Below are 16736 nucleotides of genomic sequence, written 5' to 3'. Positions count from 1 at the left end.
GCTGTCCACCATGCCGCTCGTGCTCAGACTTTCCCGCTAACTGTCATACTTCTGGTAGCTTCATCTTCGGTCCCGCATTAACCCCACTCAGGCCTCTCCATTGATTCCGTTATCATCCCGCCTCCCATCCCGCCCACACTCGGGCGTCCTCATTGGTTGCTAGCTTCTTCTGCTTGTCAGTCACCACTACGTCACTCCCGCGGGGCTGTCCATTGGCTGCTGGCCGTACCTGTCTTTATCTTGCCGCCTACGCTCCACTGGAGCCCCACCCCCCGGTTCTGGCGTTCTCATTGGCTGCCCGCCTTTTCAGGCCCTGCCCCCGTAGGTCCCACCGCCGGTGCCGTCGGTGCCGCCGCCGCCGCCGCCGATATGGCGCGCACGGCCCCTGTGGAGCCACCGCTGCGGCATCCCGCGCCCCCATCGCCGGTTGCGGGAGAGCCCCGCGCCTCGGCTGAGGCAGCGGTGGCCCCGCGGAGGGTGCTGTTCGCTGACGAGGCCCTGGGGCTGCCTCTGGCGCAGCTTCGCCGCTACCGGCCGTGGGGCGGGCCCGGGGCGGGCAAGATGGCGGCGGCGACCGGGCAAGATGGCGGCGGTGGCGGGGCTGATGAGGACGACGATGGCGAGGATGGGGATGAAGGGGAGGAGGAAGAGGAGGCTTTTCCCGATCCCTCTCCGCTGTGCCCCGTTCCCGCTGGCGGGGGGTTTTACCTGGTGCCCACATTTTCGTTGCCGCCTGCGCCGGGCCGTCTGGAGCGGTTGGGGCGCGTGATGGTGGAGTTGGAGGCGCTACTGCCGCCTCCTGGAGCGGTTCCCGGGGGTTCCGGGGTGTGGGTGCCTGGGGGGCGCCCGCCAGTGGTGCGCGGGTTGGTGCGCGTGCTGAACCGCTCCTTCGAGAAGGCGGTGCACGTGCGGGCCTCACACGACGGCTGGGCTACCTTCTGCGACCACCCAGCCCGCTATGTCCCACGCAGCCCGCCTGGGGCAGGAGTGGGAGGAGTAGGAGCAGGAGATCCCCTCCTGGATCCGGGTCTAGGCCTGGGCCCTGGCCAGATGTCTGCCTCCTCACCCGACGACGGGGGCCGCACTGACCGCTTTGCCTTCCAGCTGCCCTTTGCTGAGGGCGCGGGCGATGGGGCGCGCCTCGACTTCGTGGTGCGCTATGAGACCCCCGAGGGCACTTTCTGGGCCAACAACCATGGCCGCAACTACACTGTCCTGCTCCGGATCGCACCCGCTCCCACACCCACTGATGCTGAAGGGCTGCCCCAGCAGCAGCAGCTGCAGCAGCTGGAGCCACAGCCTGAGTGCCAGGGTCCTGTGGAGGCTGAGGCCAGGCAGCTGAAGAGCTGCATGAAGCCGGTGAGGCGCAGGTAATGTCTGCCAGCGCCACCTCCACCAACACAGGGCTCGATGTAGAATGGAGGACAAGCCTCCCATCCCAGAAGTTCCCCCTCCCCCAGGCCTGCTCTCCAGGACAGGCAGGAGGGTGCATTCGGTCAAAGAGTAGTGGAGTCCAAACATGTGCTAGGCACTGTTTTAAATACTGGGGTTTCATTCATTTATTGAGTTCCACTATAAGGCCCTGAACAAGACAGACACCTTCTTCCCTGTCCCTAACCATCCCGCAAGGCTCCTCTGGGAAACAGAATGCAAAAGCAAACAAGCAGATAAGATAAATAGGGCTAAGGTTAGTGCTCAGAGGAAAATACTGTAAGGCTCTGGAGGGAGTGGCTGCTGCAGACGTGTTGAGGGTGAGCTCTCGTGAAGAGTCCCAGACGGTGATAACGAAGAGTTATGGACGAGCGAGTTGGTAGAATTTGGACCAGGTAGGACTCTTTCTGAGGAGGTGGCATTTAAACTTGAGTCCAGAGTGGTACGGAGCAGTGGTGTACATACGTGGAAGGAAGATGTAGGTAGCGGGAACAGCAGATTCCGAGGTCCTGAGGTGGTTATGAGTTTCGTATGAATGTCAGCCAGTGTGCTGGAGTGGAGAGAACGTGCGTTGTGATGGTGTTGACTAAGGGTCTCCCGGTGTGGGGAGTGGAATCTGATTCCTATCTGAGACAGCAGGAAGCCAGAGTTACAGAGTAGAGAAACTGGTTGAGGAAGTGGTGGTACTTGGCTTTTTAGTTTCAACCATTTCTGGCTTTGAAGTCTATGCACACTTTTTTACTGTTCCTCTGGTAGTGTGAGGCCTCCTGTGGAGTTTAGGGAGTGAGGCTATATTAAAACCTTAGCCTTGGCAGAGGCAGAAACTGATGAGAAGCGGCCTCGAAGCTTCTCCCCCCCCCCCCTCTCTCTCTCACACCTCTTATAAACGGACTGATATAATGCTTTTCTAGGTCTTTACCAGGGCTATAAGTTTGTCAAGGGCAACGGCCAGGCCCGATGCCCAGGATCAGTTAGCTTCCCTATGAAATGCATACATTTTCCTGCTCCTAGGAGAAATGGGAATGGGAGATTGCTCTTTTGGCCCTTGGAAGCTGCATGGTGGAGCAGGGTGCTGTGGGATTTGCTGGTTGTGGTAAGGGCTTAGGCTGTGAGTGGTTCTGAACGGAAAGGTTTAGCTCTTAGTAGATGGACCTTGAAGCATTAAGAACTTGGATTCCGCCATTAGATTACCTGGATTCAAACCCTAAGCCTGCCACTTTCTAGTGTGACCGTATCCAATTCTTAACTGTATCCAATTCTTAACTGCATCATGCAGTAAATAACCACCCCCATCAGTAAAACAGGTAATTACGGCTTGTACCGCACAGGATGAGTAGAAGCACTCAGGTTGAGCCTAGTTCAAAGTGGTGCCAAAGTGCTGTTAATCAGCATTAATGCTTAGATGCTCACGTGCAGTCCACGTAGTCCGTTCCCAAATGCAGCTTGGTTGTGTGGTCTTGTTGAAGTTTTCTCACTTGTCAGAGAGGAATGGCTTTCCCACTGTGTGGCTGAATTAGATGCAGCACCTGTAGGCAAGGTAACTGAGGCATAATTGTAGCTGTAAAAGGTCTGGTGGTCAGCATTTCCTGATCTCTGATAAGAGTGGTAGGGACGTTCTTCTCCTGAGGCCCGCTGAATGTGCTGTTGATTGTAGGTGCTATATTGAGTCCTAGTTAAAGGGAAATGGGGAGCTCGGAGAGGTGCTCCCACTTGCTCAGAGTCACTCAGCTAGTAAATAGCAAGGCCAGGGAGGAAATGTTAGGGACACTATTTTAAAAACAAATTCTGCATTTCACTGTTGGTGCTCTTAGCTCTTCCCTTTTCCCCCTTGTACCTGTTATGTGTGCTTCATGTTTTATTGAGATATACAGAAGCGGACTGTACTGACCCCAAGTGCATGGCTCAGAAGATTGACACATGTATGCACTGGTGTAACACCCAGTTCCAGTGCCCCCAGAATCGCCTGCATTTCAATCACTTCTCATCCCATTGGCAGCTGTGGGAGAGCCCTTTCTTTAAGATAGGACAGTTGGGTTCTAAAGTTTGGTCATTTTCAAGAATGCGAAAGGAAGGGAACAGACAAATCAAAACCTTGCCATGCCAAGGTGGGTGGAGAGGGTGTTTTTCTTTTAAAATACATGGGTGGTTTTAAGGAGAAATTGAAGTAGTTCATTTAGACAATTGTTTTGGTAGCTGGCCCCATGTTTGTGGTTCCCAACGTGACTTGAGATGTTATTTTAAGTGGGCAGATGGCTTTTTGATAGCTTCTTTATCTTTTGATCTCAGCTCTTGCAAAGGGGAGGCTGGTGTGCACTGCTAGATCAGCGATAAGGTTTTCTTTGTAGGTCGGTGGCTTTCCTAGCAAATACATTTCAACTTATTATTGTTTTAAGGCCTGTGTGCTGCTGCTGATTTGAAGTGCTGTTGAAGAACAGCTACCCCCTGTGATGTAGCCCTCTGGGGAAATGGTGGTGGACCTCAGGGGATACCCTTTTCTTATCTGTGGAAGGCCTGCTGTAGAGGGCTTCAGAAATGGTGGCCGCAGGCCCACTGTGCAGCTGGCCCTCGTCAGGTGGGGTCAGAAGGGATGATTGGCAGCCATGAGGATGTAGTCCAGAGGCTCAAATGGCTGCTTTCACTGGGTTGCAGGACCAGGTTTTCAGTACCCAATAGGTTTAGAGATAATCCAACAGGAGCATTTTTGGTAGGGCATGTTTTGTGCTGAGCACAGTGCTAGGAACAAGCAGAGAAGATACAGACTGGTTCCAAGACTACCAGGGGCTTGTGGTAGAGCCAGGTGGCAAGGCTTACGTGAAGCCTTACCAAGTGACACGTGGCCGAGCCCCTTTTCCTTGCTGGGCACTTTGCTGATTATTTTTGTATAGTCTCATTTGTTCTCAGCAGTGGTTTCTGTGAGCTAGATTACTTTAAGTCCCTCTCTTCTGGGTGAGCGCAGAAGCTTTGTGTCCTGGGTGCGTGGACTGATATGGGAAGGAGGAGTCCTTCTGCTGTGTCTTGGCTTTACACTCTGAGGAGGTATCCTATTCCTCTTAAAAGTAAAGATCAACAAAAATCCGGCTGGCCCTTAAACACCCTCACTGGTGCCTGCTTTGGCTTCTGCTAGCACCTAGTCTGGCTTTATGCATTTAGTCTGGCTTTATGCTCGCATCTAGTCTGGCTTTATGCATCTAGTCTGGCTTTATGCTAGCACCTAGTCTGGCGTTATGCATCTAGTCTGGCTTTATGCATCTAGTCTGGCTTTATGCTCGCATCTAGTCTGGCTTTATGCATCTAGTCTGACTTTATGCACCTAGTCTGGCTCATCTAGTCTGACTTTATGTTGGTTTCTGCTCCCGAGCTCTTGTCGCCACATCCCTTCTGTTACTCCTGCTTTGGGGTTGTTGCTCATACTGTTTGCTTCACCAAGAATGTGTTTCCTGTACCCCTCAGATTCTCATGGAGACTCCTCAGGGCTAAGAGGGAATCCTCAGGGAAGTTTGTACAGCCTAGTCTCTTTAAGTCCCCAGTTTTATTCCTAGCACTGATCAGCAAATCAAGTTGGAAAATGCCACATAGGCTAGCATGTGAGCCTTACCCCAAGTTAAGGGCCATCTTCATCCTGCCCCATTGTCCTGTGTGTCCTTTGATCCACCCTTGGCTCATCTTTTCATGGGAGCCTTTCAAGTATTCTTTACCTTTAGACTTTGCCTCTTGCTTCTTCAAACACAATAGACATCATAAGAAAGGAATGCCTACCCTTTGGAGCCCCCACATCTGAACATCAGCACCCCTCACATTGTAGGTGAGGAGGGGTCCCTTGTTCCCACTTTAGGCTAGTCCCTGTTCTTTGCTCTAGAGCTTCATTTTCTGCCATCTGCTCCAGAGTCTGAGACTCTACGCCCCATTTGTTAGGCTTTTTTCCTGTTCCTCTCACCTGCTCCTTTCTGTTGACCTAGCCTCAGGCCAGGGCTTCTGTCTGTAATTGCTGAGCCACCTTGCTGTTTGCTTCTGGTTAGTCCCCTCACCTGAAGAGTCAACAGCGTTTGCTTTGTCTGCAGTTTTGTTAAGTCTCTGGCTTTGGCCAAACAGACATTCGAGGCTTTCTTCTTGAAATGGCTAACTGCTCCTACTCAGGTCTCCTCTCGCTTTGGGACCACATTCTACTTGCATTCTTCAAACTCTCTGGCCCTTTCTCCGTGTTCTTTCAGCCTCAGTTACTAAACTCGGTATCTCTGCTTGACTGAGTCCTTAGTTTTCTCAAACTTGACTGTCTCCCACACAGTGTTCCCAACCACCCTCATATTCCATAACCATGCATGTCCCACACTTGTTTTCTAAGCATCCTTAAGCCCTTGCTGATTCTAGTCTGTGCCAGGGCCTAGTGTTCTAGCATGTTCCTTCCTTTTTTAAAGGCACACTGGCTTTCGCCTGTAGTAAGACCTTTATTAGGGGGTTATTGGGTGACTGCAATGTTAGACTGTAAGCTCCGTGAGGGGTAGGGACATGCTCTGCATTGGTGACCACTGTAATTTCAAAGGCCTGCCTTAGTGCATGGCACTTAGTAGGTGCTCAATAAATATTTGTTGAAATAACGAGTTTGAGTATTTTTTCAAATGTCTCCACATCAAATTCTAAATTTCATTGTTGGGTTTGCTCACCAGTGTGTCTCCTGTCACTATCCCTGATGCACAGGTTTTAGGTATACCTGTAACTGAATGGGTGACTAAGTTGGTGACCTCATAGAAACGAGAACAATAGACTTGAAATGGGGTGGGTTGGGGATATCTAAATGGTTTGGAGAGAGGATTTCATGAGAACGTGTCCCTTTGTTCTACAGAGAACTGCTAGGCCATCATGGTTAAGGTTGTGGGCTGGAAGCTGCATACCTAAGTGGCAGAGCAGGGATCTGAGCCTGTGTAGTTCTGCTAGCGCTCCAGTTCAGAACGGCAGCACTAGACTGCCAGATGGGTCCTACCACTGGGAATGGCCGGACAAATTGCTTCCTTTTTCAGAGCCCCAGTGTCATTCCAAAAGAATTCATTTTAAGCACTTTCTTGGTGCTTCGCATGTTTCCTCAGTCCATTTAAAATTCACTGAAGTATTACTATCATTTCTTCCTTATAAATAAGACCAGGGCCCAAGAGGTGAGGTAATTTGTCCCAGGTCACACAGCTGGTATGTGGGAGAGCTGAGACTATTAAACATTGCATTTTTTAGCCATTTATTGAGATGCAAAATCAGTTTGATAGCTTCCAACAAACATTGAAAACTGGTATAGGAAGTAGCACAGCACATCTTGACGTGCAGTAGAGGTAAGTATTCCTTTGAAGAGCAAGTGTTTCAGTTCTCTTTGTGTCTGTGTCTATATTGACTCATGTGAATGTGCTGGCTTATGAAGGAAAATGGTTTTCTCCTCCTGCCTGTGGCCATAGAATTGTCACTGAGATGAAGCTTGAGGCATGGCAAGCTGCTGCACAGAGCACAAGTCCTAGAGTTGAGGCTGACACTGGGAGAAGGCAGGACAGAGCCCTATATACCTTGATTTCACAGCCTCCTCACCCCACGCCCCTAAAGCACATGACTTAAGGTGACCAGAATTCCAAGTATCTTGAAGCAACTTTGGGAAGCCACGCCTCTCTCCTCCCCCCTCCCCGGACAGCATCATCAGATTATTTCCATGGGAGCTGGGCTGTGCCTGTTTCCCTCTGGGGTTCAGCACATGACCCACTTTGGGCAAGCACATTTCTTTGAAACTTGGCATGCTGGGAGTGCTCACGTAGGACCCAGATGATGATGGCGGTGGTGGTATTACTGACTCTCTACTTTGCATTTCTCTTGGGCACTTATTAGCCCTTGTTTGTTCATTCATTCTTTAGCCCTGTTAACTTTCTGTTCTATCTCTGCTGGCCTGGGCTGGGGCCGTTGCCACCCCTTTCTGAAGTTTCATCCCCTGGTCTCCAGGTACTGTCTGAAGTCAAGTAGCTGTTGAGTTTCTTTATGACAGGAAGAATTTTTGCACCCAGTAGAGTGGTCCCTTCTAGGTAAGATGGGCTGGACTCATATTCACAAGTACTCAAACAAGGCATGCCAACACATTCCCAGCACTGTGTGTCCTGGCCCCACTGTGTGTTCATTGGCCCCGAGAGATGCCGCATGGCGTTTGTGGGACAGGTGCCAAAAGAGCAGGTTTTATTCTTGAAAATGAACAGGCACACCATATGTACAGTTTTGTTCTTAATTTCCTTCCATTTTTCTAAGAACTGTTACTGATCGGTGAGTCTGGACACTTAACACTCTCTTTCCTTATGCTGATTGCAGTCGCAGCTCCTTCCAAAATTTACCGTGAAAGAGTTCAAAGGTTTCTCTGTCTCTCTGTCTGTCTGTCTCTCTCACACACATACCCCCCTCTGCCTACTGTTTGAAACACTGTCTTCAAAGTGGGGACATTTTGGGATGTTATCAGTATGCAGTGTAGTTAGCGGGGATAGAGACAGTTCCTTAAATCATACTTTCTACATTTGGAAGAGGGAAAGGTTCCTGTTTTGAAGGATACATGTAAAATTTTTAAATGACTTTGATGTAGTAACAAAACGGCTCACAGTGGAAGAGATGAGCGACAGTCTCCCCTGCCCCTCCCCCCCTGCTTTTCTTTCCAACTCTTAGAGCTTGGGAAAACAAGTTGCTTCTGCTGACTGTGGATCTTGAGTTGGGCTGCTCTTTGGATGGCTTCAGCTGTGGGAGGGGTGTGGCAACTGAAGACCAGTTTTGGAATGTATTTCTCTTCATCTGATTAGAAGTCTCTTTTCCTGCTTGGGGCTGCTGCCTGAGTTCTCTTCTCTCGCATCTATGACTTACCAGAAGCTTGGTTGTTGTGCATGTCAGGGTTGAGCCAGATTACAAGCAAGCTTGGGTAGGCCTGTCTCTGGTAGGAAGGGCTAGCCTTCTGTCCAGTTGGGAGTGTTCTTGAAAGCTAAAGATTTTTTTTTTTTTACTCTTTTAGTTTTACTTTAGAAGATCCCAATAAAGTAGGTTTTTTTTTTTTGTCTTGTTTTTCAAGACAGTTTCACTGTGTAACCTTGGCTGTCCCTGGAACGCTTTCTGTAGATCAGGCTGGCCCCGACTTCACAGAGATCTGACTGCCTCTGCCTTTCATGTGCTGGGATTAAAAGTGTGTGTCACCACTGCCCAGTTTTAATAAGACGGTTAAAAAATAACCAAAACAAAAGATGTTATCTCCGCTAGGTGAAAGTCATAACGAGCTGTAGATTCAAAGGTCTGGATTTTTAGACCCACTGAAGAGACCGGTTTAGATTTAAGGTAATTTTTCCTGAATCTTCTTTTCTCATCTGTGTTGTTCAAAGTTGCTGGCTGGGCTCCTAGAGTCACCTGCCCCAGGCTCTGTAATATTCAGACTGAAATACCTCTGGTAGGATTTGTGAGCCCTAGACTACAGAGGAAGAATGCCTTCCAAAGATTCCAGACTCTAGGTCCTTATATACAGTTTAAGTTTCTTCCTCCAAAGTGCTGATCAAAGGTTCTTGTAGCTACTTTGGTAGTGGTCTATCCATATCTACTGTGGAACTGTACACATAGCGAATACAAGAGTAAAGAGCAGGTGAAAAGCCTTCCTGAAAGATAGGGAGGGAATAGACGTACGTGTCTGTTACTCATTCTTACCTCTCTTTCTAGATAGGGCTAGAGATTGAGTTGGGTACAGTCACATAGATTCTTATCTAAACAGCGTCAGCTTGTTGGTTAAAAATCTGGGTTTTGATCCTGTCTGCATAATCTTGAGTCATTTCCTTAGCCTCTGCTTCATCATCCATAAGATGGGGATAGTGGAACTAGCGCCACTTCAAAGGATTTAGAAGTACCTCCCTCCCAGTCACCACGAGGATTAAATCAGTACATGTGAGACATGCAGACCATTGGTTAACATCACAGTACTGTGTACAGGCCTGCTAGCAACCTTCTGTTTCTGTGAAGGTGATTCTGATGAGGTCTTTTCTCAAAGTTACAACTTTTTTTTTTTTTTAATAAGTGTCAACAGTGTCCTGTCATCTCTTAGGAAGAAAAAGTTGTGATTGTTTCCATTTCCCTCAGGTCTCTGAATCCTGTAATCATTGCTTTTTCCCTCTGCCTCATTTGTGAACATTTGATACTCACTAGTAAGAATAAGAAAAGTGATCACTCCATGATAAAGTCTGGCTCCCGGTAGTATCTAGCTGAAGTACTTGGCTTTTGTCACTCAGGGATCTAACTTGGCTGGCAGAGGAACAGTTGGACCAATAGATTTCTCCCATTGATTTAGTTACTGCTCTGTTCCAGGCCAGATAGCTGGCTTTCCATCTGTATTCCTCTTGACTTCCCTATATGCTCTATGTTGCCTGCAAGGAGTTGATGGATCCTAGCAAGCTGGTATGGGGACCAAGGAAGTGTGGGGTAGAGGACACAGGCTGTTCTGACTCCCTTCTGGATCTCCATTTGCCTTCTCTCCTCCCTCTGCTGCTTCCTGTGTCCCTCAGTCTTTTCTGTCCGCCCTTCTCAAAAAAAAAAAAAAAAAAAAAAAAAAAAAAGGCTTCTGTGAGAACCAGGAACAAACCCTAAATAAGTGATCCAAGAGTGCCTGTTGATATTTGGTTTGTAACTATAAAATAAAGAAAAGAAGCTAGCTACTCAGTAGGAAGGGAATGGCTATATCAATAATGTCAAGGCCATTTGATAGAAGCACAAAGCAGCCGTTATTTCAATGTTTGCAAAAGTCTATAATGATGTTTCTTACTGTTTAATGGACAAAGCCAGCTGTGAAAGTATGTTTGCAGAATCTAAATGGTTTCAGGGAATGTGTGGAATGAAATTTTCCAATAGTAACTGTTGTTGCCTCTGGCTCATCTGTGATTGTTTTGTTTCCTGAATCCTTACGTTTTTCTGTATTTTGTAAAATTTCTACCATGATTGCATAGGGCTCTTATGACCAAAGGACTGAAAAACAGGGAAAGAGGAAATAGCAGCTGTCAGGTGAAGATGGGTCATCACAGAATGCCCAGAAGGTATCTGTGTGGGAGGTAGAACTGACCTCTCAGGATGTCATATGTATGTGCTGTCTTGTCTGCACCACAGGCCTCTTGAGGAAGAACCGAGGATGCGGAGCACAGACGATAATACCCTAGCAGGTAAGCATCGGGCTGCCTTGCAGAGTTCTAGCCTTTTTAATACTTTGTTTTTCATAGTGCTGGGGCTCAATGTGTGCTAGGCAAATGCTCTGCTTCTGAGCTATGTCTCCTAACCTTTCTTGTGGCCTTTTACCACTTCTTTCTTCCTTGTTTCTATCTAAAAAAGAAAAAGGTCACATCTTCCTTAGACTGTCACAAAAAGCTTCCAATGCGAACTTCCAATTAATGTCACAGAGAAGCAGAATTAGGCTACTTCTATACCTGTTTTGCTTCAACATTGCCTTTCTCTTCTCTCCGCAGAACACCCTGATGTTCGAGAGACACTGGGTCCCCTGTTGGCCCCTACCCCTCTCCGTCCATGGCCCCAGATGACACTTCAGGTGAGCAGGCCCATGTAACCTTGGTGTGAGCAGCCACATAGGGAGCTCACAGTGTGACCACAATTGGACCTACTTTTGCCTCTCCTAGAAGTGGGAGTGGAGGTGGGGAGTGATATCACAAAAAACAGAATTTGATGGGGGTAAGGGAAGGATGAAATTACTCACTTGGTTTTAACTGTGAATTAGCAAACATTTAGGCAAGGCTTGTCATGTGTGATAGACACTGGAAACCCAACCCAAATGACATCTGTATGGGGATTACATGTTAGGGTAGAGACATATTATAATCATGGTTTAAATGTGAGGTATTTGAGCTGAAGATGAATGCTTAGGTAAATTGGAGGGAGGGAGGGAGGGACAGAGGGAGGAAGGGAGGGACAGAAGGAGAGAGAGAGAGGAAGGGAGGGAGAGGCCTGAGAAGTGAGGCTTGAGAGAAGAGCATTCCAAGCAAGTGGCAAGTCCCTAAGGCAGGGCCTCAGCTACTGTCTGTTAGAAACAAGACTCGGGTGACAGAAGCAGGAGCAAGGTGAAGTGGGGCAGGAAGTAGAGAGGGGCATTGGGAGCTGAAGTCAGGAAGTGGCAAGGGACAGATGGGGTGGGCCATGGGACCGAAGGTGAGGATCTAGCCATTTTCACTCTTAGTGAGGAGTCAAGGGACAGAGGAGCATGAGTGGAAGAGGAATGTGACTTGCTGTGGGATACTGTTGGAGGAGGGTGGGGACAGGGCCACCAGGGAGGCAAAAGCTGGTGAACCATGATGCTGTCTGCAGGGGAGGAGAAGACATTTAAAATGGCTGTGCTTTAACTTTTGTCTATAAAAATTTTAAAGTAAACACATACATAAAAGAGCCTGGTATAATGAACCCGCATCAGCCAGCTTCAATGCATATTGGCATGCGTCAATTCCTACTTACAGTGTACCCTGTTCCCTTCCCATTTCCTATGGAATTATTGTGGAAAAAAGAGAGCCAGACACTGTTCAATTCATGAATGTTATAGTTTGTTTCTTAGAAAAATAATCCTAAAAGAAAACAAAAATAAAAACCACCAATGATTAATCATAATCATAGCTCCAAAACTTAACAGTATCCCTTCATATCGTCAAATGATTAGATTAGTGATACAATTTTTTTTATAACTGTTCCCAGGACCCAAACAAGGTGATTCGTTGTATTTCTTTTTTCTTTCCTTTCCTTTCCCTTCCTTCCTTCCTTTTTTCTTTTTTTATCTTTTGGTTTTTTGAGACAGGGTTTCTCTGTGTAGCCCTGGCTGTCCTGGAACTCACTCTGTAGACCAGGCTGGCCTCGAACTCAGAAATCCACCTGCCTCTGCCTCCCAAGTGCTGGGATTAAAGGCGTGGGCCACCTGGTCAGGCGGATCCATTGTGTCTCATCGATATGTCTTTTTACTTTTTAATAGTCCCTCAGTTTCTTCTTTGCAGTTTGTTTACTAAACCCTGTTTGTCAAGTACAGTTCGATAAAGCCTGAGTTTGGCTGACTGGCTTCAGGTTGAAATACATTTGTTACTCTTATTAAATAGTTTAAATTATATTTATTGATTGTGTGTGTATCTGGTATATGTATACCTCATAGTGTGTGTGTGCGCGTATGTGTACCTGTGCCTCTGTGTGTGTGTGTGTGTGTGTTGAGGTCAAAGGACAGCCTGTAGGCTGTAGGAGTTAGTTCTCTCCTTTTGTTGTGTAGATGCCGGGAGTCAGACCCAAGCGTGAGGCTTGGTAACAACTGCCTTCCTTACTGAGCCGGCTCACTGAGCTCTTCCTCTAGTCTCATTCATTCATTCATCTTGTTTACTTTAGTGTTTTACTAAATTAAATTTACTAAACCATTAAGTTTGCTAAATATATTTATTAAATGTTCCGTCTATCATTATAAAATTGACTTAAACAGAACTAATTCCATTAAGTTCTATTAAATTCTAGATTAAATTCTAGGAGAGAGAGAGAGAGAGAGGGAGAGAGAGAGAGAGAGAGAGAGAGAGAAAATAAGAATGTAGTTTGTACAGAAAAGTGGTGTAAATATTTAATCCTCTTCTGATTTGTCAATATACAGTAAAATGCTGTCTTCTCCACAGGTCATCAGAAGGGCTTTGGGTTCAGTGTGTCACTCAGAATCCAAACATAATAGTTGACTTTGAATCTACTGTATTTGTTTATTTTGATGCTTGCATTGAAATATCTCTCTGTAGCCAGGTGGAGGTTTTATTTTTTTTTCTCTTATCGTCTCCTTTTACCTACTAATACTCCCCATTACTCTGTGAGACTGTTCTCACATCTTGGTATGACAGTATATCATGGCCTTGTACTTTGCCTGTTCTAAAACTGGAGAAAGCTATCTCATTAAAAAGCCTTGGTTCCTTTCAGTGAAGAATCATGTCTAGAGACTAAGTTAGGGGCTCAGTGTTGCTGTGAGATTGAGCACTGTGTTAAAAGACAATTAAGAAGTAAACATCAACATTTTATTATATTTATTTATTTGTGTGTGTGTGTGTGTGTGTGAAACTACAGCTTGTAGGAATTGGCTTTTTTCTTTCCAACACATGTATGGGTCCTGGGGATCAAACTCAGATCATCAGGTTTGGCAGCAAGTACCCTCTGCGCCATCCTGCCAGCCCAGAAATCAATATTTTTAAAAGAGAATTCATTTGTTACGGACATTCATCCACTGAGTGCTGATGCCCAGTGAATCACCTGCAAAAAGAAGTCACTCTGGACTTGCTCGAGTTTGCCTCTTTGCATATACAAGACCAAGTCTTTGCTGGTGAGAGAATTACATGGGGTTCTTGAACATATTTTTGCTGAGAAAACTCTAGGGACTGGCCGTGGGCTGTACTGGTTCTTACTATGTCTTCTTGTCTCTCCTTCTGCTTTATTCTCTCCGTCTCCCATCCACATAATGGAAGCAGGTGTCCGAAGTTCCGTTGACCAGCCACCCTCAAGAAGGTGACATCCCCAGAAGCAACCCACCTGTGGCTTTTACAGAGGTCCTCCAGGCACCAGCCATCAGGATTCTCCCATCAACTCGTGGCCTGGGTGGCCCCCCGAGGGACCAGGCCTCAGGGCCCGATGCAAGTGATAGAGCAGCTGGCTCCTTCCTGGAACCGACTCAGCAGCAGATGGAGGCTACGTGGGAAAGTGGAGGAGGTCGAAAGGCCCCCATGGTAGGGGCCATGGCAGATGAGCCTGCCAGGGGTCTGGAGATTGTGAGTGGCTTGGACGAGTTGCTTGGTGAAGACACCATCGACCAGGAATTGGAGCAGCTCTACCAGTCACACCTGAGCCGCTTGCGAGCTGTGGCAGCAGGGGCTGCTGGGGGAGGCTTTCCAGACGGCAGTACTTCCCCCAGTCATCCCCTGGGCGTACTTACAGACCGTGACCTGATCTTGAAGTGGCCTGGCCCCGAGAGGGCTCTGAACAGTGCCCTGGCTGAGGAGATCACGCTGCACTACGCGCGCCTGGGGTGTGGCGTGGAGCTCATCAAGGACACTGAAGACCCGGATGATGAGGGGGAGGGTGAAGAGGGACTCTCCGTCACTCCTTCTAGCCCTGAAGGGGACAGCCCTAAGGAATCACCTCCAGAAATCCTCTCTGGAGACCGCTCTGTGATAGCTACTATGGGACACGTGTGGATTCCATGGGCTGAGCGCTCTAGATGTGACAGCCCAGTGGTTCTGGGTACACAGGGTCAGTTTACTGAGAATCCAGAGAAGGGGATGAGCAAGGACACCAACTCTTTGCACATGGATAGGGTAATAGTTGGAGTGACCAAGTCCCCTGGGGAGGCTGGGTCAGAAAGCCAGATGGAGGTTCCTACTGAGCGGGAAGGCAGCTTGATACCTATCTCTGAGAAAGCGCTGCCTGTACCAGTTCAGCAGGAGCAGAGTCCTGCCCTCCTTGGTCCCACAGGGACTGAAGTTTGTCTGTCTAGTGTAGCCAAGCCTCCTGTGAACTCCCAGAATGAAGAGGGTCGAAGCCTGAATCTTGAGTTCCCAAAGAGGTCTCCCATGCCAGCAGCCCCTGCAGAATGTGCGTGTGGCTCGGCTCCTCAGCTCAGGGGGCCCTTGACCCAAACTTTGGGTGTCCTGGCTGGGCTAGTTATGGTCCCTGTGGCTTTGAACAGTGGTGTGTCCCTTCTGGTGCTTGTGCTGTGCCTCTTTCTGGCCTGGTTCTCGTAGGGGCTGCCTGTAGGGTTAGCAACAGCAGGTTTCCTCCTCTCTGGGATCTGGAGATTTACAGTCCCTCTGTCACCCCAGAGTGTTAGATGAGACCCAGGGCCTGTCTACTGAGGGACTTTGATTTTAAGAGTGCTTGACTGGAGAGAGGCCTTCCCGCCTCTGAGCTCTCCAGTTGGCACCAGGCTTCCCGCAGTAGTACTTGTGGAGTGGAACATAATGGTGGATGGTGTGAGAAATTTAAGAATGGAACCAGGCATGCCCCCCACCCACCCACCCACCCACCTGCCCAACCCCAAGCCTGTATTTATTTTTGTATAATTCTCTGGATGAGGGAGAGTGGTCATGAGCTGGTCTTGGGGCACAATTACCCAGAGATATATTTATTAACAACCAACCTGTGCAACCTGCTGGAGCTTTATTTTTAATTTAATTTATATAGAGTACATATTATTATATGCCACAATAGAGCTCTATGAGAAATGATGTGTCTTGCTGTGCTGGTCTCCTGTTTGGGCCTGAGTGTATAGGGTCACATTCTGGGGAATGGCCATGGTCCGTGCTGGGAGAGTAGATGGCCATGGTCATGCCTATTGCTGCCTCCTCAGTGTGTCCTTGAGGATCTGTATCTCTTTGCCTTGTGGTCCTAATATATGTGGTCCTTTGGTCGTGCATATTTTGTCTGTGGGAGCCTGTGTCTGTGTATATGGGTGGGTTTGGTGGGAGCCAAGAGGAAGAGTATTGCTGTTAGTCATGTGGCTACAGGGCTGGTTGTGCTCAGCTGTAGACATGGAAACGTGGATTAGCCACAAGGTTTTAAGGTGACTGCAAAAAGCAACTTTTGACTAGCAGGGAGACCCCTCAAACCCCCAAATGGAAAAGGCCCCAGAATTAATGTACTGTGAAAAATTTGTATCAGATTTGTTGTCCACAGACATTGCATTTCTACTCCAAACAGGAAATCCAGAAGCTTTAAAAACAAAGGTTAGATACATTTATTGCATGCAAATAAAAACTCTTGGCATAGCAAAATAAAACACAATATATTTATTTACTTCCCTTTACAGCAAAACTTTAAAAAAAAAGTGGTAATTGTTTTGGTGATTTTTTTTTTTTATTCATCTAGCAGGGTCTCAGACAGACCGGGAACTCACAAACTTGCAAACTCCTAGCAGTAAGATTATGGGCATGCGCTAGCATATATGACTACGGGTACCACAAAACTTCACCAGGAACTATTGTGAGAGCTTTTTCCATTTTTCTCCATTCCTCCAGTATCTCATGCCTTTCTGAAATGGCATCAATTTGTACTTTTTTTCCAGCAATGTTAAAACATGCTGATGCTGTGGTTGCAACAGTTAAACCTATATGTTATGTCTCCTCACATGGCTTCCTGGCAGCATTTGACAGTTGATCATCTCTGTTCCAAGCTATTTCTTCACTTTGTTTCCAGGATGCCACACTCTCCTACTACACTTCATTTCACAGTGGCTATTCTAGCACTGTGCCCATCAAGGAGATTTGCCCAGTAAATGCCCATTGGATGAAACATGTGGAGGAAAT

The 16736-nt window shown here is 47.6% G+C and overlaps 1 protein-coding gene across 2 annotated transcripts; it reads left to right on the top strand.

Moving 5' to 3' along the window:
• The first annotated feature begins 342 nt into the window (after positions 1-342).
• Ppp1r3f (protein phosphatase 1 regulatory subunit 3F) lies at positions 343-16251 on the top strand. Of its 2 annotated transcripts, none has more exons than XM_028770818.1 (4): positions 343-1370; positions 10552-10604; positions 10905-10984; positions 13908-16251. In XM_028770818.1, the coding sequence occupies exons 1-4, from the start codon at positions 370-372 to the stop codon at positions 15174-15176; spliced, it is 2403 nt and encodes an 800-aa protein (XP_028626651.1). In that variant the 5' UTR covers positions 343-369; the 3' UTR covers positions 15177-16251. The 2 variants fall into 2 exon arrangements, with proteins under 2 accessions (XP_028626651.1, XP_028626650.1); XM_028770817.1 differs by having other exon boundaries at positions 13905-16251.
• Positions 16252-16736: the final 485 nt, after the last annotated feature.

This window comes from Grammomys surdaster, unplaced genomic scaffold, assembly GCF_004785775.1.
Source record: "Grammomys surdaster isolate TR1022 unplaced genomic scaffold, NIH_TR_1.0 204, whole genome shotgun sequence".
Taxonomy (NCBI): domain Eukaryota; kingdom Metazoa; phylum Chordata; class Mammalia; order Rodentia; family Muridae; genus Grammomys; species Grammomys surdaster.
The sequence above is the reverse complement of the archived record's forward strand: the minus strand, read 5'-3'. Positions and strand labels throughout refer to the sequence as shown.